The sequence below is a fragment of the Phodopus roborovskii genome, unplaced genomic scaffold (genome assembly GCF_943737965.1).
Source record: "Phodopus roborovskii unplaced genomic scaffold, PHOROB, whole genome shotgun sequence".
NCBI lineage: Eukaryota > Metazoa > Chordata > Mammalia > Rodentia > Cricetidae > Phodopus > Phodopus roborovskii.
In genome coordinates this window covers 7,900,001-7,925,002 of record NW_026126625.1, presented here as the reverse complement: position 1 = coordinate 7,925,002, position 25,002 = coordinate 7,900,001, and the positions used below count along the sequence as shown (strand labels likewise).

The 25,002-nt window shown below is 44.6% G+C and overlaps 1 protein-coding gene across 3 annotated transcripts in view; it reads right to left on the bottom strand.

The window, feature by feature from the left end:
* The window catches only part of Sh3gl3 (SH3 domain containing GRB2 like 3, endophilin A3), a 120,035-nt gene that overhangs the window by 7,988 nt on the left and 87,045 nt on the right, over nt 1–25,002 (bottom strand). For 2 of the 3 annotated variants that reach the window (XM_051206603.1, XM_051206604.1), the window contains exons 6-8: nt 21,970–22,128; nt 15,436–15,539; nt 14,340–14,449 (exon numbers count right to left, since the gene is read on the bottom strand). In XM_051206603.1, coding sequence (XP_051062560.1) covers nt 14,340–14,449; nt 15,436–15,539; nt 21,970–22,128 — 373 coding nt within the window. Of the gene's footprint in view, nt 1–201; nt 330–14,339; nt 14,450–15,435; nt 15,540–21,969; nt 22,129–25,002 lie in introns of those variants that run through there. The other variant, XM_051206605.1, reaches the window with a different exon arrangement.

Here is a 25,002-nt window from a genome sequence, read left to right as displayed (position 1 = left end):
TCTGGGAGTCAGGAATGGAACGAGAACTTACAGTACCTACTGTCAGCAGAGTCCTGTGGAAGGACAAGGCATGAGGTCTCCAGAAAGCTACTGACCTGAGGAGGGCTCTTTGTCTTTTAGTAAATGCCCCAAACTGTTGTGTCTTTTGAGATTTTGTTCCCATTTTTGTTTGTTTTTGTTTTGTTTTTTAAATATATATATATATATAGCTTTTTTCTTGCCTCCCTTGTAGCTGGGGTTGCGGCCTGTCACTTTTTCCCGCTGCCAGTGGACCTTCCCGAAGCAGTCCCTCAGGCCCTTCTAATCTGCTGCCTTCAGTCTGTGGTAGGCTGGGAAATCAGACAACCAGTTATGTAGTATCACCAGTGGCTGTGTTGTGGGCTCTTACACTGTAGCAAGTACCATGCACAGCACCTCTAAATTAGGCTTTAATTTTATCCTTAGAATAATTCTACCCCTGCTCTCCAGAGGACAAAATGGGGACCCAGAGGTACAAAGTGAGGGACCCAGAGGTACAAAGTGACAGAGATGGGACTGTAGCCCTCTGAATCCCAAGCCCCTTCCCGCCTTCTTGGCTGCGGCTGAGGTAGGGGTGAGTATGCGACTTGCCTTCCATTCTCTTCATTTTCTCATGTCCAAATGCTCGGAAGCATCACCTAGTCACTTAAGCTACATACACACCTAGGGCCCCTAAGCCTCAGAGAAAAACCCTGGCTGGTGGACAGAGTCAGCATTTCACTAGGGAATGAAGCCCAAGTATCCTGGAAGCCTTGTCTCCACAAGACAGTCACCCTAAGACCTGAAGAATTGACTCAGTAATTTATCTCTGCTGGGGCAAAAACACGATTCATTTTCTTCCTCGCCTCTTCTCTGTTTTTCTCTCCTCTCCTCAGTGCCTCCCCTCACTCATATCCCCCTCCTCCATCTTGTCTCTAGGCCAAGTTGGCCTCAAACTTCCTATGTAGTTGAAGATGACCTTGAACTTCTGATGCTCTGGACTCTATTTCCAAAATCCTGGGATTGTAACAACAAATCACTAGGCCCAGTTAACACAGTACTAGGGAACCAACCCAGGGCTTTGTGCAAGCTAGGCATGGGCTCTGCAAACGGAGTTCCATACCTAACCCCAAAAGTTTATTTCTAACTCGGGCTCATACACAATCAAGTGTGTGCTCTAGGTCATGCACTCATACTCAGCCTGTAACAAACTATTTCTTTTGAGTTAGAAGGTGCATATTTGGTTCAGGTTCTCTCTCCAAAAGCCATAATCTCCAAGTTTAGTTCTAAATTCTTTAAAGACTAATACTTTTCCCATAACAGACTAAGACACAACATTGGTGTGTAACTCTGACACACACAAAATTTAGTTTTCACTGGGTCTAAATTACAATGTGTATTCATCAGACTAGACAGAAGTTAGCTCTTCCTTGATCCCAGCTCTGGGATAGATCACTGGAGTCCCGATTTCCTTGAACTTCTGCCCCCACCTCCTGCCTGTCTCCACCCCAGCTAGCCTTAAACTCCCTATTCTGATTTTCTGGGCTCTTCCTCCCAAGTGCTGGGATTATACAACATAAAATTTCAATCTTAATCTATGATGGGTACGTTGTAAATTACTAAGTAAAGTCTATAAATTGTTTTTGGTTTTTTTGTTTTGTTTTGTTTTGCTTTGCTTTTTTTTTTTTTTTAGCATAATGGTCCACTACTTGTTGTGACAGGTGATTTACTGAAATTGCTAATCAGGGAATACAAGTCTACTCATTATCATCATAGAAATAAGCCATGTGATTTGTTTTAACCTTACACTAACCCTTCACCATACACACAGGTTTGTCACTTCAGTTTAATTTTTAAAAGCTTGTATTCCATTGTAACAAAGACCAGAGTTGTCTGCTCAGATGATTGGTACAGATTATGCAGAAGTGGTAGCCCATTTAGTTACCCAACCCCCCTGACTGGTGACCCCTCAACTACAACCAAACCCAATGTTTATGAGTTACTTTTGCCAAGACAGGGGGACTGGGAAAGACATGACTGTCATCAGAAGTGGCTTTCTGGTGACTGGCATAGGGAGCAGCTGGGAGGTCCCTGGGTAGAGCTACTTGTTTTGTATAGCATGGGTTAGTCACTAATACTGGAAAATCAAAAGACTGCACAACTATAGGGCTTCAGATGTTCCTCTAAGAATCACCAAGACCGGCCTGGCCATGCTGGGTTCTCATTCTCCATGAAGGGAAGTGCTATAGATAACTCCTTCAGGGACGTCATTTGTGTGAAGTCATATAGTCCCTGGAACTGTGCTACACAGCTGCCATGCTCAAAATCCCCAGAGACAATGGACTTCTATCCTGTTCCTTACAAATTAACATCTATATCCATATTTATGTTATGATGTTTGAAATATTAGCCTAGCCATGTTGTTATGAAATACACAGATGACTATAACATACCCTGCATTTGAGATAATATCACACAGCTATTTTCACCAAGTTCTACTGAAATTCCCCAAAGCTAGGTGAGAGGCTATGTCTCATGGCTCTCAGAAACTTCCATGGAAGAGCACGAAGACAAATTCTGGGGAACTCTTCTATTCAGTGAGAAAGCCTTTCCCTTCCAATGCCTTCTTTAGCTTGCAAAATAGCAAAAAGGCTTCAGGTACTTCCTCATATCGGCAGCTGCAGTTTACTTTCTAATAATGACTTCTCAATATCAGAAATATTAAATGCTCAACCTGACAAGTTTTAAAATGTTAAGAATGCCAAGTACTCAGGGACAACATAACAAACACAGTGCTCAGAGCTCAAAGCACCCGAGGATAGGGAGCCCAACGCCTTCATTCAGCACAGTAATCTACCCAAAGTTGGCTCTAACTGCGGGAGTCTGAACTACAGTGTGGGATTCCTGTCTCCTTGTTTATGTCACCCTTGTGATGACACAAGTCAGAACCACTACTGAGAGCCACAGAAATGGCTGTGGAGGAAGGGGTGGGGAGGGGGTGACAAACCTGCTGACTGAACGAACTCCATCCTCAGGACTCTGTGAAATTTTAATTTCCTCTTCGGAAATTAAGGTCAATAAATGTGTATGCTCCTATTGCAAAGTGCATGTCGTTTTTAACTTGTAAGCCCTGCCTTTCCCTGTTGAATACATGTTTATTTTCCAGTGTAATCCCAGGAGATTGGCGCCCATGAGAAGAATGACTTGGGCTCTAGAAGCTATTTCTGAGCAGCCTTTAAAGTGTCAAGAAATTTATAAAAGTCTCTTTTATACCTAACGAGAAGTGGAATGTCTTAACACAAGCCATTGGAGAGATTTATTTTGCCTGTTCTGACGGCCCATGGCACACATCTCTTAACAACCCTCAGCCTTCTCTGTACACTCCACTCATGCAGATCTCAGCCTGGGGCCTGTTAACCCTTAGCTGTCACAATATTAATTGGAACCTCCAGGAATGTCAGCAGAGAAGGGAAAAAAGCTTCATGAATGGATGCCACCAAAACTTTAAGTATATGAGGCTGTGGCAGGGAAGCCTGAGCTCTTGTCTGGGCTATGTACTGTCCTTCCCAATGCCTCTCTCCTAATGTCTGCCCTTAAATTTCTATTAAAGCCTTTGCCTAATGCCTCCAACACTGCTCAAATATATACAACCAAAAGGTAAAATACAGCCTGCGCTCTATTTTAATGTAGAGTAAGTGGCGACTCAGAGCCTCAAGACAAGGTCCCAGGGATGGGGAAGGTTTTGGAACACAGGTCCCAAGTGCCACACTGCTTTCTAATCCAGGACCTTCGGAGAACTACCCAGGTACAGAGCTCAGCTCAGGGACTTTCCTTGGCTTCCTTTTCTCTTTAGGGACAAAGGGACAACTTGAGCTGATAAAACAGTGTGACCATGTGCATGGGACCTGGACAGACACTCCTTTCTCCTAGCCAGGGTCTGAACTTGGCCTCTGCTCTCCCTCATTCCACAGTGAGCCCCCTCCTCCACCCTGGCTCACTTTATTTGCTCTTTTAACCACCTAGCCATGATACCCATTTCATGACTCCATTTCAGCCCCACAATGTAGTCTGCCTAATTGGCCTACACCCTTTCATCACTCTGTTCTTTTTTCTTCTCTAGAAAGAAGAAATGATGAAGAAAATGTTCTTGGAATCCATTTCTGGCAGAGTCTTCAGAGCTCTGCTTAAAATTGTTAGTGAAATGCTTGACATTTTTCCTTTCCTTTATAAACATTATGGGCAAATCATTCAGAATCCTAATGGAAAGTAATTTCCCATTAATGCAGGCTGTAAAATGCTATTTTCTTTTGAAACTGTGCCTGGGAAACAAACAGTACAGGGCCCTTTTACACTCAAAATTTCCACCTACAAATCAGCAAAGCTCAACAATGGATGTGTGACAAGGGGACCCCAAGAGAAACTTCGAGAAAGTGGCTAACACAGGCGCATGGCCACAGAGGCACGAGGGATACTCTACAGCCTTGGAGAATTGAGTTTCTGGAAACAGCCTTTCTAAAAGCCAGATGGGCATCACCTTTCTTATCATTTAATTTGCCTACGGAGAAAGCTACTGGCAAAGGAGAAAGGATGGAAGCTCAGAAATGCACAACCTACATGAGAAAGCCCAAGGTCCCCTTGTCCTGGCCTAGCTCCCCTCCACCAAGCCAAATGTACACAGCCTATGTTCTCGGCCGTCACACACTAGCCATACATGCTCATGATCAAGAGTCCTTCAAACAAATCATTGCTAATGCTCTTAAATGTTCTATTATATTTTCCAAGATTTCCTCTGCGTGTGGTGGATGGGGGTCTATGTATACTTTTGTGTGTGTGTGCGTGTATATATGTGTATGTGTGTGTGTGTGTGTGTGTACATATGTATATGTTGTGTGTATGTGGTCTTCGCATTTGAACATGTGTGTAGGTGTATGTGTGTGTCATGTATATGTGTGTATGTGTGTTGTATGTGTGTGCCTGCATGTAGAGGCCAGAGGTCAATGTCATGTGTCTTCTGTTGTTCTCTATTTTAATTTTGAGGTAGGATCTCTTCACTGAGCCAAGTTGGAGTTCATTGATTCTGCACAAAATTGCTGGCCATTCCTCCTACCTCTGCCTTCCCAACACTGGGCTTATGGGTGCACACTGCTACACCTGTGTTTTCATGTGGGCACTGAGGATTTGAACTCAGGTCCTCATGCTAGCATGGCAAGCATTTTATCATTTGAGACATCACTCCATCCTTGAGTATCCCTTCATAATGATATAAAATAGGTCCTCTGCAAGGGAAAGTATCTGTTACTGCTACCTACTGATTGCATAACCTATGGAGAACTCCCTCTTGACCTCCCCGAGAGTCCCCTTACTTATTTGTAAAATGAGGTACATCAGTATCAGAGCTGCATGTGTGTAGTAGACCATCTAACCTAATGCTAACATCATTACTATTTACTGTGGTTTTTATTCTCATTATCACTCTCTATGACATTAGTGAGGAATAAGGAGGCCAGTGTACAAAGCATCAGATGATGACACTCCATGGCGTATTGCAGGCACTCCGATGCTGGGGACCCTATACCTTTCCCTGACATTTAATTCAAATACTTTATTTCTCACACAACTCAATAGTCTCCATACTGCTAGTGTGAGACTGGGGGAAAAAAAGGAAGGTGGGTCCAGTCTCACAGCCAGTAAGAGATGATGTTCTGGGTGAACTTTATCCAAGGTCCTGGAATCCTGTCTCCAAGAACAAAGCCCTTGTTGGGTGCATGCTGGAAGGGAGGAAGGTGAGGCCAGAACTAGCTTGATGGCTGGGGCCTGCTTTATCCAAAGATAATACACTGGAGGTAAAGGCTGGGATTGTACCCATTTCCAGAGTTTTCGCTCATTTGTTTATATCCACCATTTTCTAAACAGAAAGATTGAAATGGTGTCCAGAAAAATCTATATTGAGAGTAAAGATTCATTTCAGGCCAGAAATAGGCAAATCATAAAATGTACATTTCATCCAAACAACCTGAGTTCTGAGACATGGAGGCAGACACTAGAAATTACACTGGGGCAACAGACACACGCTGGGACTGGCCCAGCTAAGCAAGATACAGGTTACCCCCACAGACAGCCCAAGGGGCAGTCAGCTTCCTGGCAGTGAGAAAGTGTGATGTTTAACAGGGTTCACAATTTCCTTAAAGCTGCCATGCCAAGTCTTCAAAGCCACTGACTTTCCCAATGGGAGATTTGCATTTACTCAAATACATGTTGTTAAAATATGATTTTAAAGATATCTTCAAAGCAGATAAATATTGCCCATTGCTTAAATTAGACTACATGCTGCTGTGTTTATTGCCATGCAGTCATGGGATCTACTTAATTTTATCTTTCTTTTCTATTTGTACAATCCACACATCATGACATTTAAATAGATGCATCTCAGTTAATCTACCAAAACCTACTTATTGTTATCCAACTACTAACAAAGTGTCTACAGATAAATAATTAGTCATCAGGTTGTTTTCATACACAACTTCTCAGAGTCTATTTACCAAATATACAAGAATATTCTGTGCTTAAATTCTGTCTCCAGGATGTGTTTGCAGGAGTGAAGCTGCTGAAGCCCACTTGACAGACAGAGCTACACTGATTTCCCAGTGAGTTGGGTCAGGGTTTGGCAAACTGTGGTCCATAAGCAGAATAACATAGAAACAAAACCCAGCTATGCTCGCTCACTCCTCTGTGACATGTTTGATGACATAACAGCAAAGTTCAGTAGTGGTTATAGGAACTACATGGCTCTGTAGAGAACATACGTCTAACATATTTAATATCTGGCTCTCTACCAACATGTCTGCCCACACCTAAGTGATTCTAATGTGTGATTCCACAGCACTTGGGAGATTGTGCCCAAGAACCATATTTGAACAGAAATGGAGTCTGCAGCCCCCAACAGAAGGCCATGAGTGACAGAGCAGACCTTTTCTTCCAGTAACTTTCTAGGACATGCACGTGGGAGCTGCACACTGTCTACCCAACCCTTTCCCTTTTCTCTTCCATGGTGACAGAATTATGGGTAAGATCTGGATCACCAGCTGAGTGTGTCATGTGACTAAGCCCTGGCCAGTGAGAGGTGAAGGAGGTGATGTGAGTTACTTATGCTCAATTCTTCAAGGGGAAACTCTGTGCCTAGATTTCCACCCTTCATTTCTCAAGTCTCTTGAGAAAGGTGGCTACTATTACCTCAGTGTAGGAACTGTTACCAGAAGCCAGGCATTGGCACAATAAAACCTGCATCCAGAGACAATGACTCAGAAGGCAGCAATGGAGAGAATGTGTATGAAATAGGCTTGAGAGCCTGTGCTGCCCATGAGGTCACAGCAAAGCATTTGGTCCAACTTTTACGCCGGCAACCTTGAAAGCAGAGCACCCACCAGGAACTCTAAAAAAGAAGACTGGCAAAACTAAGATGCTCGTGCATATTAGTGGCTCCCTGTAGAAGCTGGGGAGTAGCCTAAGAGACTGAAAATCACCTAGTCTGTGAGTAGAGACATCAGGAAAGAGCAGAGGTGAGAGTCAGATGTTAAGAAAGCTATCTGCTTCAAGAGTCCTAAAGAACTGAAGGTAAGCAAGCTGCTATTTCAAATACTTCTCTGGGAACTAACTAACTCATAGGGACCCAGGCATGTGTCCATGACTTATATCACCTGCCCTTCATTCAAACCTGTGGCTTCAAGTGGCCTCAATTCAGCCTCTATGAGCTGAGCAAGGGGAGCATGGATCTGACCAAGAAGGAAGGACATCAAGCTGTCTGAGGTGCTGTGTCTAAGAGAGGACCATGGTTCTAGGCATCCATAATTGCTGAGAACACACAGGGCAGAAGTGTGTTTGATGGAAATGAACTGTGACCAGTCAAGCAGTGGTGGTGCACGCCTTTAATCCCAGCACTCGGGAGGCAGGAAGGAGCTCTGTGAGTTCAAGGCCATCCTGGCCTGGTCTACAGAATGAGTTTCAGGACAGCCAGAGCAGTTACACAGAGAAAGCCCCTCCTTCTGGACTATTCTCCCCAGTCACTGTGCAATGTGAAAGCCTTATGATGCTGTACATGATAGTTTATCTTTTTTTTCTGTTTTGTTTGTTTGTTTGTTTAATGGAATTTAGTGTCATCCTGACAGCAAAGTCTTGACAGAACTGGTCTGAGAATGATGCTGTTAATAAGGTAAATGTCATTTAAATCATTGAAATTTGCATAAAGCATTATTCCACAATGTAAATTGAAAACTAGCACAGCATTCTATAAATTACAGCTTCAGACTGGAACCCTGAAATAAGTGTGATGGGAAATAGACAGTTTAGCTCAAGTCTAGCTGGGTATATTTGCTGAAGAAGACATTTAACTGGAGACCCAGCTGCTACGTTAACATTGGGCACTAAAAATATTTCAGGGCTGGGGAGATGGCTCAGAGTATAAGGAGCCTGCCCGCTGGAAAGCATGAGGCCCTGAGTTCAGGCCTCCAGAAAAACTGAACAAACACTAGGTATGGCAGCACATGCCTGCAACCCCAGCACACAGGGGCACAGACTGGTTTGGATCCTAGTACCTGGGAGGGGATCTGATGCCCTCTTCTGGCTTCTGCAAGGACCTACACACAGGTGCGCATACCTCAACACAGATGCACCCATATACATCATCTTTAAAAATACAGTTAAGGGGCCAGGGACATATCTCAGTTGGTACAGCACTTGCCTAATATGAGGCAAGTCTCAGGATCACTTCCTAGCACCTTATAAACCTGGCATGATGGTACATGTCTGTACTCCTGACCAGAGTCAAAAGGAGATCTGAAGTTCTCTGTCACTAACTGACAATGAAGCAAGGGGCCATAAGCCAAGGAATACATGTGGCCTCCAGAGAGTGGAAAAGACAAGACATGAGTCCTCTCTTAGAGCTTCCAGAAAAAGTCCCAACATCTAGATAGGTCCCCAGAACTGCAGGATAAGGAAGAAACATGCAGCATTGTGTCACAAAATGCATGGCAGTTTGTCAAGAAGCTAACAGAAAACTAAAACTAAAGATAAAAACATTAGCAGCCATGCTACATAAAATGAAACACACATGAATGGATACAGAGAAGAAGGGCACAAAGACAGAGACATCCACGGAGTGCAGCTATGGAAAGAAAGACAGAACAGGGGCACACAGGGAGAGCCCAAGGCCACACGGGGCACCAAAGACCTGTAGTGCCAGCACTTGGGAGGTGGAGGCAACAGGATCAAGAGTTCAAGGCCAACCTCAGCTGCAACATAATTATGCATTCAGTCTGGAATAAGTGAGAGCCTGTCTCAAAACATCAGTGATAGTAATCATCATCATCATAATAATAATAATAATAATAGAAGTTTAAAAGTGGAGATTGAAGGGAAGAAGGGCATTTATAAACAACGTGAGTAACTGGGTTAAAAGGACCAGTGAAGATGGAGGAAGAAGGAAGGAATGGGACCCACCTTCCCAGTGTTCTCATTCAACAAGACATGCCCACCACTACTATTCCTCAACGCTTTGTACACACAAATTAACAGAAAAAGACAAAACTCGGCCAGGAAAGGGAGGCAGACAAATTGGTCTAACTTTGCCTGCTACTTACAGAACAACCAGGAAGAGTAAAATAGATTATTTTCAGGGCCACACAGAACCAAGATGGGTCATATTCTGGGCCATAAGACAAGTCTCAGTGTTAAAGGGTAAAATGGAAAACCGTGACTGGGGAAGAAGAAATGGGTTAGAGAGAATGTGAACCATTTCTTGTGTGAGGGAGGGGTGAGGGAGGGTCATGTTCATATGGATGCATGCATGTGTGCAGGAGTGTGTACACCTATGTGAACAGGCTTGTGGGTGACAGAGGCCATTCTTAGGTGTCATTCCTCTGGAGCCATCCACTTTTTTTTGTTGTTGTTGTTGTTGGACAGGATCTATTACTGACCAAGAGCCTCAGGGATCTGTCTATCTCTGTCAACATCACTGGGACTGTAAACCTCCTTAAAACCTGAGCCAAAAGAAAAAGAAATCCACCTCCTCTTAAGCTGTTTCTGTTGGACACTTTTGTAACCAATGCAAAACACTGCTGAGAAAAATGAATGGTTGTGATCAAGATCAGAACATTCTATAGGATTAGGCCATCGACTTCCCCTTTGATGATCTGTACATTACATCCAAACAAAATTAAAATCAGAATCTGCTCTTTTGTAATGATAGAAAAACGAAATGCTAAAATTCACCTGGAAATTCAAAGAAACTAGAAAACCAACAATGATAAGAAGCAAAACCCAAAGACAGGAGAGATGTGACCTGGTCCCAAGACACAAAACTGCAGGGTCTGAATACAAGAAGCTATGAGAAGACAGAGGCATGGCTGTGACACTGCTGGGAACACTATGTTTTTCTCTTCTTCCTCTGTGTGTGTGTGTGTGTGTGTGTGTGTGTGTGTGTGTGTGTGTGTGTGTGATGCATGTATGTGCATGTATGTATGCATGTTCTCATGGGTCTGAGTATACCTGGAGGTGTACTGCACACCTGTATGCATGCCATTGGAGGCCAGAGCTGTTCAGTGTCTTCCTCAATCGCTCTCCACCTTGTATATGGGGGCAGGGTCTCTCAGGTGAACCCAGATCCCACTGATTCAACAAGGTGGTCTAGCTAGCAAGCTAGTTCCGAAGATCCTGTCTCCATCTCCCAAGGCCTGGGACATTAGGTAGAGATGCCTACATGGATAGCATAGACAATGGAAATCCAGACTCCAGTCCTCATGCTTACCCAACAAGTGAGCCATCTCCCCAGCTCTGGGAAGATTATTTTGCTACTCATGACTCTACAAATCATTGTTATAAATTATGAAGTAGAGGTCTACACTGGGACTGTAGAACTATTTGCTTTGTTTTCAGTGACACATAGGGGTTGGAGAGGTGATTCAGTGATGGAGAGAAATGGCTGTTCTTACAGAAGACCCAGGTTCAGTTTCCAGCAGCTACACAGCTGCACACAACTGTAACTCCAGTTTCAGGAATCTGATATCCCCTTCACAGGTCCTACACATACCTGAAGTGCATACACACATGCAGGCAAAACACTCACACACATAAAATAAAAACAAATGTTAACATTTGGTGTGCAGAAGACCAGCAGGCAGAACTCGTAAACAAACAACACAGAAGTGACAGGAAGAATCCTGTTGTGATCATTAGTCCAGCCCAGCCTAGTGTACGGCATGGACCAGTCTGGAGTTTGACAATAGACTATGGGAACAGCACAAAAAGTAAGTGTGTGTGTGTGTGTGTGTGTGTGTGTGTGTGTGTGTGTGTGTGTAGAGAGAGAGAGAGAGAGAGGAAAAGGCAGAGAGAGGAAGAAACAGAAAGAGAGAGCACCACATACTTCCTCATACCCAGCTCCCACGCACAACAATTCAATGGAAACTAACTTCAATGAGAAACAGACAATTGCATTTAAAGAATTGCATTTAAAGACACATCAGGAGAAGCAGGAGGAGGCATTTTAAGATTCCTGAATAAAGGGAGCCATATTTATAATATGAGTATTTATTTTAAATGGTGATGAAGGATAGGCAGAGAGTATATGGGAGACAGAAAGAGTTAAGGTCTCAGCTTCCATATCAGGAAAACATGAGGGACTCAAAACAAGAATACTCCAAACTTCTTATTCTGAGCTAGATTAAATGTCAAACAAGTGGCTTCTTCTGGGAGCAGGGAATGAGTCATGATGGAAAGGGAGTTGTTGTCTGTCATGGTTGTACCCCTTGAGTGCCATTTTCTTTTAAAGATATATGCAGATATATCCTGATAGTTGAAAGAAAAAAATGTGTGACAATGTTAGGGAAAACTCAGAGTTCAGCTTCTCTGGCTATGTGTGTTCTAAAAGAAACACCAGGACATCGGGGAACAAAGCAAATGAATGTCAACCCAAGTCTCACACCTGTGCAAACAAACTGTGTGAATTGTGAACTTCAGAAGGATGGGAGAAATATCTTCAGCATCCAAGGCAGAGAATGCTCAACACGCCACCCCAGACAGTTTATAAGAGGAAAAAACATGAAACATAAGACTCCACAATTAAAAGTTCAGACCTGTGAAGAGCACATGAAAAGAATACAAAGAAAAGATAGAATAAATTGAAAACCATAAGTATATCTCAAAGGACTTTCCACTTAGCCTATGTAAAGAACTGACAAAGCTCAGCAGTAGAAATAGAAATAATTCAATTATAAAATGGGTGATGATGGGGAAAGACATTTCATCCAGAGGAACATATGTACCAGGCTTTCTTTTAGCCACCAAGCAGCTCCCAAGTCATGACACAGAAACTTATTATTAGCTATGAATGCTTGAACTTATCTATGCTTGTCCCAATAACTTTTATAACTTAATTGAACCTGTTTCTCTTCATCTACATTGCCTCAGGGCTTTCTAGTATACTATAAATCCTACTTTGTGGCTACCTGGCTGGCTCCCAGTGTCTCCCTTATTCTCTCTTCCCTCTCTCCTCTTTCTCCTCGTCTCCTATTACTACCTATTCTCTCTGCCTGCCAGCCCCTGCTCTCCCTCTACTGCCTAGCTGTTGGCCAATCAGCTTCTTATTAGACCAATCAGAAGCCTAAGGCAGGCAAAGTAAAACAGCAACACATCTTTACATTGTTAAACAAATGCAGCATAAACAAATGTAACACACCTTCATATCATTAAAGTAATATTCTGAAGCATAAAAAATTTAACAAATCCTTACATAGTTAAAGCAATATTCTGAAACTTAAACAAATATAATGCATCTTTACATAGCTAAAGCAGTATTCCACAACAAACATGCACAACAGACAGGTGACTGCTTCTCTGCATTAGCATCAGTGCAGCTAATATAAAAGCAACAGCAAATGCCGACACAGAGAGAACAGATCACACACATGCCTAGTGGGAACATGAGATGGTTCAGCCACTCTGGGGGCTTCACAGTTTCATTGTTGACAAAAATAAACTCCAGATGACAATGACCTATCCTAAATATTAAGGAACAATTTTTAAAGAAGTAGAAAACCATAGTGGAATAATCCCATGGACAGGAAGACTTCTCAGCAGGACACAAAATGTACAAATAATAAACAAAAATATTGCTAAAATTGTCTACACCAAAATAAGAGTGCCTATTCCTAAAAACAAAGTTAAACAAGGCAAATAAACTAAATACAAAAGCGCCTCCCAACGTTTGAGGATAAATGGCAAACTGGGAAAAGAAAGCTATTAATAACCCATATGTTAGATTTCCTAGAATTCACAAAGGCAAGGCAAATTTTCTAAAATAAAACAAATGATGTAACTTAGGTAAATACTAGTGATCAATTAAAACAGAAAAAAAATATCTAATCTAGTAATTTCAGGAAGGTTAAAATGGAGACTGAACAGAGTTTTTTATGTAGAAATGCTTAACAAAACTTGAGATCTGGCACACACCAACCTGATAGTGCAGCCATTTTGGAGAGTCGCTTGGCACCACCATCATTTAAACAGTGGCACAGTCCCACCTCCAACCCTCACTTTCTTTATGACTCAGCAATTTCTAGACAGTCTTACTTTGTTGTATATTGAGGCAGATTAGGGCATAATGGTGGCCACTGCTGCAGTTAGTAGGGGTCACACAAAAGACATGAAATTGCTAAACACAATGGGAGAGCCCTACAAGAAAGAGCAATGCATTTTGGGGGGAAATTGTAGAACAATACAATTGCTTTTGTTTTATAAATACAAAACAAAAAAAATAAGATTATGTTATACAGGAAGTACATGTGCTAGCTACAAATAGAACTCATACCCATACTCAGTCATTGGGAGAAGCTATGTGTAGGGAGACCAGATGCAGTTGGAAATCATATAGAGACTATAGGAAAATAAACATCATTTGAATTTTTCCTGGTTCGTCTTACTCTAGCTCCTATTTAAAATCTAACAGTACAGTACTTGAGGTGGTGTCAGGCACATCTCAGGTGCTCGGAGAACACTAACTAAAACTTTCTAATAAGCGATTTTGAAGGAGTAGATCTTTAAATATAAAGATAATATACCAGCTATGGATCTTTAGCCCAGGGCACGTCTAACACCCACACTAGAAGGGACTTTTAGTATACAAGGGATTTCTTCCCAGTAGTGGTTTACAAAATTTGAACACCTAACAATTGGAATTGGAACCAAGGAAAGTCCACCAGTTTCTCAGTGCATTCCCAGTAACAGCCTCACCCACACACAAGGGCGAACACCCCTAACTGGAGGCCCACTGAGCACACTTGAGATGGCTAACCTACCTGACATCTTTGATGACGTGCTGGTGGAAACTCCATTGATGTCACTGGGACCCGTGTTCACAGGCTTTGGCACGTATTCTCGCTTGGGGATTTTGGAGGTATACGCTATTCTGTAACACACATGCGACGCCAAGTCAGACCTTTGTCCCAGACAGCAGAGCCACCACAGGCCTTTGCTTTTCTTGAAGGCCACCAGACCCAATGGGATTGTGAGATAAGGATTGTGTACACTGACTTCCAAGTGCCCTCAGTGTCAGGGATATGCCCCGAGTGTGATTCTTCCATTATGTACTTTGGTTTCTAGCTGAAATTCATCTGGAAGAATGTCCTCATAATGTCCCTGAGGCTTAGCAGACACTGCCTAAGGCAAGCTGTCTTCTTTCCTCTCTGCTGGAGAGGAAGCCATCTAAATATGCTCATATGACACCTAGAAGAAGGCCGCCTGCTTACAGAAGTGGATGCTTAAGAAACAGCCTCCCCTCTGTAACTGCAGTACCAACTGAAGCAAAAATCTCTCCAAATTTATTTATTACTATAATCGTACATAAAACAATTTTCTGTTATAAAGCCTAGTCAAAACATAGTGTAGGTTTAGCTCAATAATTTGATTAATGGGGCTGCTGCACACACTGTAAATAATATTATTGATTTTCAGAAAATAGGAATTACACAGACCATGAAAGTCCCAAGATAGACAGCAGTACTTCTTTATCAGTCAGAGGCTGTCGTTGACTTGTTGTCTAGAATTTGGTCACAGGAGCATCTGGCTCTCTCAGCTTGCACTCCACCTCAATAGGTAAACAGAGTGAACCCTTTGTCAAGTAGTAAGGAAGCAAGCTGTGGTGCTTGCATGCCCTACACATGGGTCACAAAAGGGGCAATATTAATAAAACAGAAAAAGAAGGAAAGTCATTCCAGCCCTTTACCCCATTCTTCCCTCTTGTTCCAAGCTACATAGATATTATCTTAGCCTCATCTCATGCCCAACCTGAAAGCCAGCTAGAGATAATCCCAAACAGAATGGGCAGAAGGGGCTGGAGGACAGATGGTGGCTGCACTCTGCAGCCCCCTGCCTAAGCAAGACAAAAGTACTTACCGCAACTCGAGCTTGTTCTGTAGCTCCTTGAGGATCTCTGTGGACTGCCTGTGATAGTCTAATGCTGCCTCTACAAACACGGCCAGCTGGCTGACTTGTTCTACCTGTGACAGAAATGCAAAGTTACTCCATGCTGGCCAGGGCCCTTGGGATGTCCACAGCAAACAGGAAGCCTGGTGACAACAGCTCAGCTCAGTAGGGCAGCCTCAGTACTGGTCCAGTCCATCTCATCCCATCTCAGAGCCCTACAGTCATGAGGGTCACATGCAGGACTGGAGAGGCTGGGAAAACATTGTCAAATTGATTTGTGATCATGAATCCACTGTAATTCCAACCAAACACTGTTTTACAGTTATAGGATGATATACTTACAATTGTTTTCAATGCTCTAAAACACGTGGATCTGAATGTGGCAGGTGGCTTAGGTAGGGTTTTATTGCTATGAAGAGACATCAGGACTACACCAACTCTTATAAAGGGAAGCATTTAAACATGGTGGCTCAGTTACAGTTCAGAGGTTTAGTTCTTCATTGTCAAGGCAAGAAGCACAGCAGAAGGAGCTGAGAGTTCCTATATTTTGACTCACAAGCAACAGGAAGTGTTCTGAGACACTGGGCTTGACCGCATATGAGACCGCAAAGCCCAGCTCCACAATGATACATTTCCTTCAATAAAGCCACACCTACTCCAACAAAGATACACCTCCTAATAGTGTCACTCCCTTTGGGGGCCACTTTCTTTCAAACCACCACAGTGGGAGAGAGATGCTTGATAGACGAGCTTTCTTAGTGACAACAAACAAAGTCAATGAAGCCATGATCAGAGAAAGCAGGGGCAGCAGGCAGGTCACCCCTGCTCCAAGGCAAAGAGCTTTTGTCCCTGTGTTTGTTACCACCCAACAGAGCCTTTTCGCTGAAACATACAGCAGAAGGGGATGAGTAGTGCAGACTCCACTGTTCCTCTTTCCCACAAACTGACAAGCCCAGAAGATCTGCAGAACGGGGCCTGAGAGCTTTCCTGCTTATCAGCGGGGTTCAAGAACCACTACAGCAAATAAGGACTGAGTTTAATTCTAGAACCTTCCATAGCAAGGTCCAGAGGACTGAGGTGATTCCCCAACCCATCCACCCCAAATCTCTGGAACTCCAGATCTGGACAGAAAAACAAATCAAAACTGTGTCTCCCAGGTTTTGCCAAAACATCATTTTCTTACATAGCATTCCAACCAGCTCTGGCTGCTTCCTCATTCTGTCATCTCTTCTCCCCCTGCACAGCCAGCACAGGACTTGCTTGCTTCCACAGATCCATGTTGCTTCCGTGTACTGTTGAGAACCCTTTCAGCAGCCTGCCCTTTATTTTTACCACACACTTATTTTAAACATGGGTTTAATGTGCATTTACAGTATGCATGGATCCCATTCATGCCAAGAATGCAATGGGCACGTGACTAAGGCAAGCCCTGACATTGCACTTACTTTACCATGGTCTGTGGCTAGAGAAGCAGCACGGGCCTTCCATTTCCAAAAACACAATAAACAAAACAAAGACAGCATGGCCCCTGCAAAAATCCTAAGGATTTCTTACATTTCACCTCCTTGGCTTTTAAGAACACTTTTGAACAAGGCCAGCACCACAGCCTGACATGATCATTGCAGAATCTGCTAAGAAACAACGCTGCTTCCCTGCAATGCTGGAGCTACACACTGCTATTGCCTCTCTGCCTTTAGTAATAACAGTCTGTTTTGTACCCACTTTGAACTAAGCTCGACATTTACTAACTTAAAGGACAGCAAAAGGCAACTAAATGACTAACCCTTCTGCAAAAGGGAGTGGGAATCAGCAACTGTTTCTCTGACAGCTGGAGTTGCATCTAGAATCCTTTGCTTGAGTGCCATGGAATCCAGAACCCCTAAACATTTGACAGACAGCAGCACACTACACATGGTACCTGCAAACAGTGGGTACCCAGGGCAAGCCCCGAGAGTAGTTACTACATGAGTGCAAAGACAAGTCAGACCCAAACTGGGTTATCTATCACTGTTGGGAACCAGAACTTTCCAGCCCCCTACCCCCACCGGCAGGATGTGAGCTGTGTGCTGGGAACCAGCAGATATGGCCTCTGCTTCCAGGGCCGCAGGTCGAATTAAATACATAGAAAGATAGAGTCATGCTAAAGCAACAAACTTGGGCTCTGCAAAAGCCAAAGGCTGTCCAGGTGAAACACATCCTCCACTGGCACATCACAGAATTTGAAAAGCTGCCTACTGATTTCATTTGTGAGTGAAAGCTGTGAATGTGCTATCCTGTACAACAAGGGACACTTGACAGATAGTTAAATTATGAATCTTTGAAATGAGGTGGAATCCTGGGTTTCCAGTGTGGCCCAACGTTTACTACAGGCTGCTTTTGGGCTGACAATGCAGCTCAGCCAGTAGAATGCACAGAGTCCTGGGTTCAAATCCCAGGGTTACCTAAACTGGAGGTAGTGACAGTAATTCCAGCACTTTAAAGGTAGACACAGAAGGATAAGGAGTTCAAAGACATCCTCATTGTAGAGCAAGTTTGAGGCCAGTCTGGATTATGCTAGACTGTCTTACACAATACACACACACACACACACACACACACACACACACACACACACACACGACAATTTTTTGAGAGGGATACAGGAGGCACAGACAAGACCAACAGACTTGAAGACACTCTGCTGCTGGCTTTGCAGATGAAGGAAGCCAAGCTAGGAGCCACAGAGCTAAGGAGGCTGGAAAGGTGACAAAGCAGGCTACTGCCAAGTCCCCCAACCCCCCACCCCATCACCAGATTTCCAGCCTCCAGACTGGAAGACAATGGGCTGTATTCTTTAAGCCACAACGCTTACAGACACATTACAGGAGCCATAGAAAATGAACAGCACTGCTTTCTTCTTTTCCCCAACCAAGAGAAATCTAAGGGTGGGCAGCACCACTAAAGTCTCCATTTCCTGGGGATGGAAGCTGTGGCCTTGAGATTCATGGAAGCAAACGGCCATCTTAGCTCTATGCTATGCATCCCTGGCTGGGGTCTAAGAAGGCAACAAACAGTACAGACTCAACCCCCTCCCATGACAGACAATGGATGCTGCATAAGAACCTGGGCCACCTACACACACATCTAATTCTATAACCTCTCTCTGGCTGCAAATTAATGGAAAAGCACCAGAATATGAGGCTACTGGGAGTATCTGGGCCCTAGGGATGGAGGCATATCACAGATGCCAGGGGATTACAGTCACCATGAGCTGTGGAACCTCAGGGACACTGTCGGGATCTGAACATGAGTTGATGCATTTGAAGCAACTACAATGGATCTGGGCTTCCCAAAGAAAGCCAAAAGACTATAGCTCACAAAAGGCCCTCTAGCTCAACTGTCTGCAGGAGGACCACAGAAATGGGCAGTTGAGAAGAAACGGTCTGTGACACCCCAACCCAGATGCCTGGGAGCCACCGTATAACTGACACGAAAGGACAAATGCAAATCTTTGGAAGTTGGCAAGCAAGTCTCTTTCACAGCTGAAGCCCATGAAGGTCACCTTCTATTTCAAATGGGGTGATTCGAGTGACTTCTCCGTGTATGATGAAGTTTGCTGCTCTTTTGGATTCCATGAAGGAGCTGGAGGGGATTTCTGGCTGTAAACAGAGATTCTTTTTCCAGTGACTCTGAGTCAGATCCATGGAGTCCACATAAGAATAAAAACTTCTGCAGTGGAGTGTACCTGTAGCCCAGTGCTGGAGAGGTGGGGACAGGAGGTCCCTGGGGCCCTGCCGGCAGCAGTGTAGCCAAATGGGTAAGATCCAGGTTCAGTGGGAGACCATTTCAAAAGTGAGGTGAGGAGTGATCACAGAAGACACCCTAAGTCAGCCTGTGATCTTCACATGTACACACATGCATACAAGCACTCACAGAGACAGACAAAGAGACATACATATACACACACACACACACTAAGACAGACACATGCACACAGATACACACACTGAGACATAAGTACACACAGACACAGATATACACACACACAGAGAGACAAATACATGCACACACATACACTGAGACAAACACATGCACACACAGACATACACACATGTACACACATACAGACATAAACATATAGTAAGACAGACACACGCACACACAGACACACACAGTGAGACAGACATGTACACACAGACACAGATACACACATACACATTCACACACAGATATACACACACACACAGAGACAGACACATGCACACACAGACAGAAACAGATAAACATACATACACACATACACACCCATGCACATGCACGTGCGTGCACACCTACACACATACATGTGGACACATGAGCACATGGAGACCTAAAAAAAATGCTTCTCTGGACCAATGAAAACAACCAAGGACTCTGGAACCCAGTAATTCCATTGGCTCTGTGGATGAAGAGAGGCCTCTGCCTGAGAGATCTATCAGCAAAGGAATTTTGCAAGAACCTGGCCTCTCTGGACTGGAAAGGATATTTTTAAAATGCAATGTGTGTGATTTCTTCGAAGATCAAAGGCTGACATTTAACCATGTCAAGCTATAAGGAATAAACTCAGAGTTGTTAAACCTATAGCTCAGGTGCCATTCCCAAGAGCTGGCAGTGAGCCCTCAGAGCCCTCCTGCTGCTGCAGCCCCACCTGACCGTGAACTGTGGTGGACACATGGCCCTTCTCTGAAGGGAGGTCCACTCCAGGTGTCAGCCACAACCTGGCAGAGGAGTCAGCCATGGGCCTGGCCCTCTAAGATCCCTGGGAGTCAAGAGAGCCACCATTCCCTGGCTTAAACAGCTGCCTGAGGAGTAATGGAGTCCCTTGACCTCAACTAAGAAGATCCTCCTGGCCTTGAAGGCAGTTGTTCCCAACAAGATAGCAAACACTGTAGTGTGGAGCTAAAGGCCACTCACCCTACTCCCCCAGTCCCAAATCTGCCTGGAGTAGATGAGTAAATCAGTGTGGTTTGTTTAGGAATGGTGGAGTGAACAAGCCAAGTCCCATACCATCCCTTCCTTTGGTCCACTCCAAAGGTAGATGGCTTCTCTGACTTGTGAGGTGGGGGAGCACCCCTAGCTACCAGGATACCTGAACTATTCTGGTTCTGGACTGTTTTCATCAAGAGAGCAGGCCATGAAAGGCCAAAAGGTCCCAGGTGTGGCTGGCTTTCTGGTTTTAGATTTCAGATATATCTGGCATGTGTGGGAGTGCCAGGCTGGTCCGTGGGTCCAGCTGGGCCTGCCCACTGGTTTCTCAGCTACAAGAATACAGGCTGGAAAAGACTTACATGGTTTGAAGAGAGAGCAGTGTATACAGACCGTAAGTTTGCCGGGGCTGAAGAGATGGCTCAACCATTGAAGTCTAAGCTTTTATAAGACTTAAGTTTGAGGACACAGGGGTGAGCCCACCCTAAAAACATCTACAAATAGCCGGAAAGCTCAAGAGTTATATAATCTACACTTAGAGACCCAGGACAGACAGTTTGTTCACTCCATTCTAAGCTCCTCTCAGGCAGAACTTTGGCAAACACTTTTTTTTTTTAAATACATGTGCTGGTAAACAGTTGGTGTCTTGGGGCTGGAGAGGTGGCTCAACACTTAAGAGCACTGGCTGCTCTTCCAGAGGACCAAGGTTTGACTCCCAGCACCCACATGGTACTCACAACCCTTTGTAACTCTAGGAGCAGGGGATCCATGGGCACTGCTCTCACATGGTGAGCATCTATACACATAATTGTCTTCTAGAGCCCTTGTTGTATCTTATCCATGACAGTGGGAGATGAGGGTGAGGGACGGTGGGTCCACCTGCCCCCTGGAGGTAAGGTTTGAGCCTTGGAGGGCCTGGTGCCACAGAAGCATAGGCAGGAGGTAACCCAGGGTGGAGCACAGCATCTCAAATACTTGCTCTCACTCATGGTTCTCTTTTCCGCCATTTCTTTAGTTAGAGTGGGTGCTTACAAGTCCCACTTCTATTCTCTCCTACAGAGGAGTCAGGAGCCTGCCCTTAGCAATGCACCTTACTCTGCTCCATAACTTGCTCTCACGGTCAGACTAGCCAATGAGGCTAGCCACCCATGGTCAGCACCGTGCGTAGGCCAGTCTTCTGTATCCTGGAGTTCACTCTGATGGGTAAAAGCCTCAGAGGGCTGGAGGGTGAGACAGACCTTCACCCTCAAACATCTGCCCCAGAGAGCACCAGTCAACCTCAGCAAAACTATGGCCCCAGACCACAAATGCTGTGGCTGGTCTCCTGGGCCATCTTCTGTGACAAGGCCACACCCAAAGATAAGCAAACCTCCTCAAGGGCCTAAGGCTTCAGTCAGGGATTGTTGAGTGTCTGTCACTATCTCTAAGGCAGGAAGTGGCAGTTATAGAACATTCTAGAAACATCCATAACAATGTTTTTCTTCAAATGCCAGTCATGCTCATAAACAGCAATATGTTACTCATGTGCATTAAAGCCTTCTGTTTGGTGTAAATACTTACATCATTTTCTAAAAAATTAAACATGCTCCTTTCGGCCAGCTCCTTAGACTCTTCAAACTTCTCTATTGCTTGTCTGATTTCTTCCTCAGGTATCTTACCTACTCGCTTCTTTTTATAATCATAATCCAGGCGGCGGCCTTCCAGCTTTCTCAGGTGGTGCTAAAAGAGAGAGGAGATCCCCACAGAGTGTGGACACTCACGCCGTGGTGTGCGCTCATGTGCACACATCATCTTTCTTATCTCTATGGACATACTCGTTACTTCTCAGCCTCTGCCTTTGCTGTTTGAGAATCCCATACCCGTATACACGTTTATCAAAGCCACACCCCGCTCTCTCTCCTCTTGACCATCTCCCCTATGTGCTTTTTTTTTTTTTTTTTTTTTTTTTTTTTCAGATCCAAGGAGACCACTTAGTGCTGTCAGTGGTGCAGGGGCACAGAGCCATCTGCTGGAGCATTCCCAAAGAAAGCTGACTCTTCCCTCCCCTGGCAGCCATTGATCACCAGTCCTCAGCCAGAAGGCGGGACTTCCTAAAGCCTCTGCCCCACCTATCTTCTAGGTAAAAAAACCACCACACCTTCTGCTTACTCTGCATACCGTGGCGACTGTGAAGGCTTCCCATGCTACCAATCACTCAGGACCAGTTACAGAATGGACACGTGTGTAATGAGATATTCACTTTGTCCACACTTCCTACCTATCCTAGTATTCCTTCTCAGGTCTTTGATGAGGTTGAAGATTAAAGTATCACAACTATTATTCTCTCTTCCTAGTTAGATATATTAGGTACTAGACTTAAGCTTTCCAGCTTAAGACAACTCTATTGTAAACCCCATTTCGACTTCACCCGAGGACTAGATAGTTAGGTCTTAAGTTTGTATGTTCTTGATTTTCCTTTTCTTAGAGCTCACTTGTTATTCACTGTTTTGTATACAGTTTTTGTATCTAGCCCAAATCTTTTCTTTAGACTAAAAGGGGAATTGTAGTGAGATACTCACCTTGTCGACACCTGTGGCATAGGCCACACCCATTGGGGGTGGAGACAGGGCTGGACATGACCTGGGGGAACTAAGTCTGAGGAGGGGGCTCAGAGAGCTCTCTTGCTTGCAGCATGGGGACAGGGGTACATCAGGAGGCATCCTTGGGACCAGAAACATGCTGGTGTTCATCTGTCTAGGTTGTAAGTTATTTCTCCGTGAATAAACATCTATTTGGCCTATTTGTTTCTCCTGATCCTTATTAATCAATACATGTGGAGGGTGGATGGGGGGGTGACAGACTGAGAATCTGTGTGCAATCTAAGGAAGGATGCAGTATCTTCTCTCAGCTAACAATTTCTAACAACCTCCATGGAGCCCCTTGCCCAGTCCTGTTCATGCACAGATCACCTCTAACCACACTAACTCTACGATTGTCGGTTGCTCACTAAGAGGCTGACTATAAAAACATGCGTGTCTAGTGTTCAGTGGGGTGTCCATGAGTTCTCCTAAAGTTCTCAAATGATTATCGATTATGGTGCATAAAATACTACCAGTGAATGCTGAATCCCAGGCCACCTCAGAAACAGATGAGACTTAGGAAATTTCTTCTGTTGCATGGGGAATAGCAACAGTCATGGAGAGCAAATGTGCTTTTCACCATCTCTGACAACTCAGCAACTCACCGGGCACCCTTGCTGAACCAGCCACACAGAAGGGCAGCAGCACTCACACACTCAAGGTCAGTGTGAGAAACAAAACTGAGTACCGGTCGGTGGAGGCAGGATCTCTGCAAGGCTCTGTATTTGGGAAAGATGTTTGCTATCCTCACAACTCGGGCGCCATTTCTCATGGTGCCAGTGCTGAGTAAAACAGATTTCCTCACCCCAAGGGACTCACTGCCCAGTGAGAGAATGAGATGAACAACCGTGCTCATGACCCAGAGGCACAGGAGTGGCTCAGAGTCCTGAGAGGAAACAGAGCTTCCCCGGGGAAATAACATCTAAGCTGAGATCAGAGAAGCTCGTGTGAGAAAAGGGCAAAAATAGGGAGAGCACAACTAATATTTATGGAGGACAGGGTGACCCTGGAGGCTGGGCAGAGGACAGCTAAGGGAAGGGGGAGTGGTGATGTCATGGAGGCCCGGAGGCAAATGAAGGTGAAGGCAGCTGATCTTCACACAAGGCCGGGGTCAGTTCCTGAGGCATTGGGTACTGAGAGCTGGAGTCTTGGGATGCTTTGATGAGGTATTTAAACATCACCAGGGAGAAGCTAACATAAATGGGAAGAAGGAAGGCACAGTAAGGCAGAATGACAGGTCTTGACAGGGTGAGATGGACAGACAGACATGTGGCCCAGTGGGGACTGGGCTGTAACAGAAATGGGGACATGCTTTTCTTGGAATGGAAGGAAGGGATGACAACAGGGAGAGGATTCAGGGATGTCCAAATAAAGACGGGGTACAAAAAGCAGCTTGTATGTCTTATTCAGCCTCCCTGGGTCCTTCCCTCATACCTTTTGCTTTTAAAATAAACTCTAAATGCAGATGAAGCATCTGAGTTTCCCCCAGAACTCCCCACCTCCCTCCCTCCATGGTCCTCAGGTTTCCACCCTGTGTCTTAGACTCCTGGTAAGCACAACCCCAGCCTTCCAGCAAGATGTGCTGTGTATTTACCCATCCCAGTCTGCCTGGACAGCTCCTCAGAGGCCTTCGCTCATCCAGCTCTGGGGAAATGCCTCTCCTCAGGCTACCCCTCTCGCTTCTCCATCATGTGTAACTTCTGGCTGTTTCTCCACCACACATTTACATGCTTCAGAAGGGCACACATTTCATCTGTTTGTTACAAGGGCTCACTAAATAGCCCCAGCTCTCCTTGAACTACATACACTTGACATAAATACAAGCCCAAGGTTCAAGTTATTCTCTACAGTGCCACAAGAGGGCACCAGGAGCAGAAGTCTAGCGGCCAGGAACTGCTTGGCGCCACTGTGCAAGTCTGCAAAAGCAGCCTAGCCTGAAGATGACCAGGAAGTTCCCAGGGACATTCTGGACAAC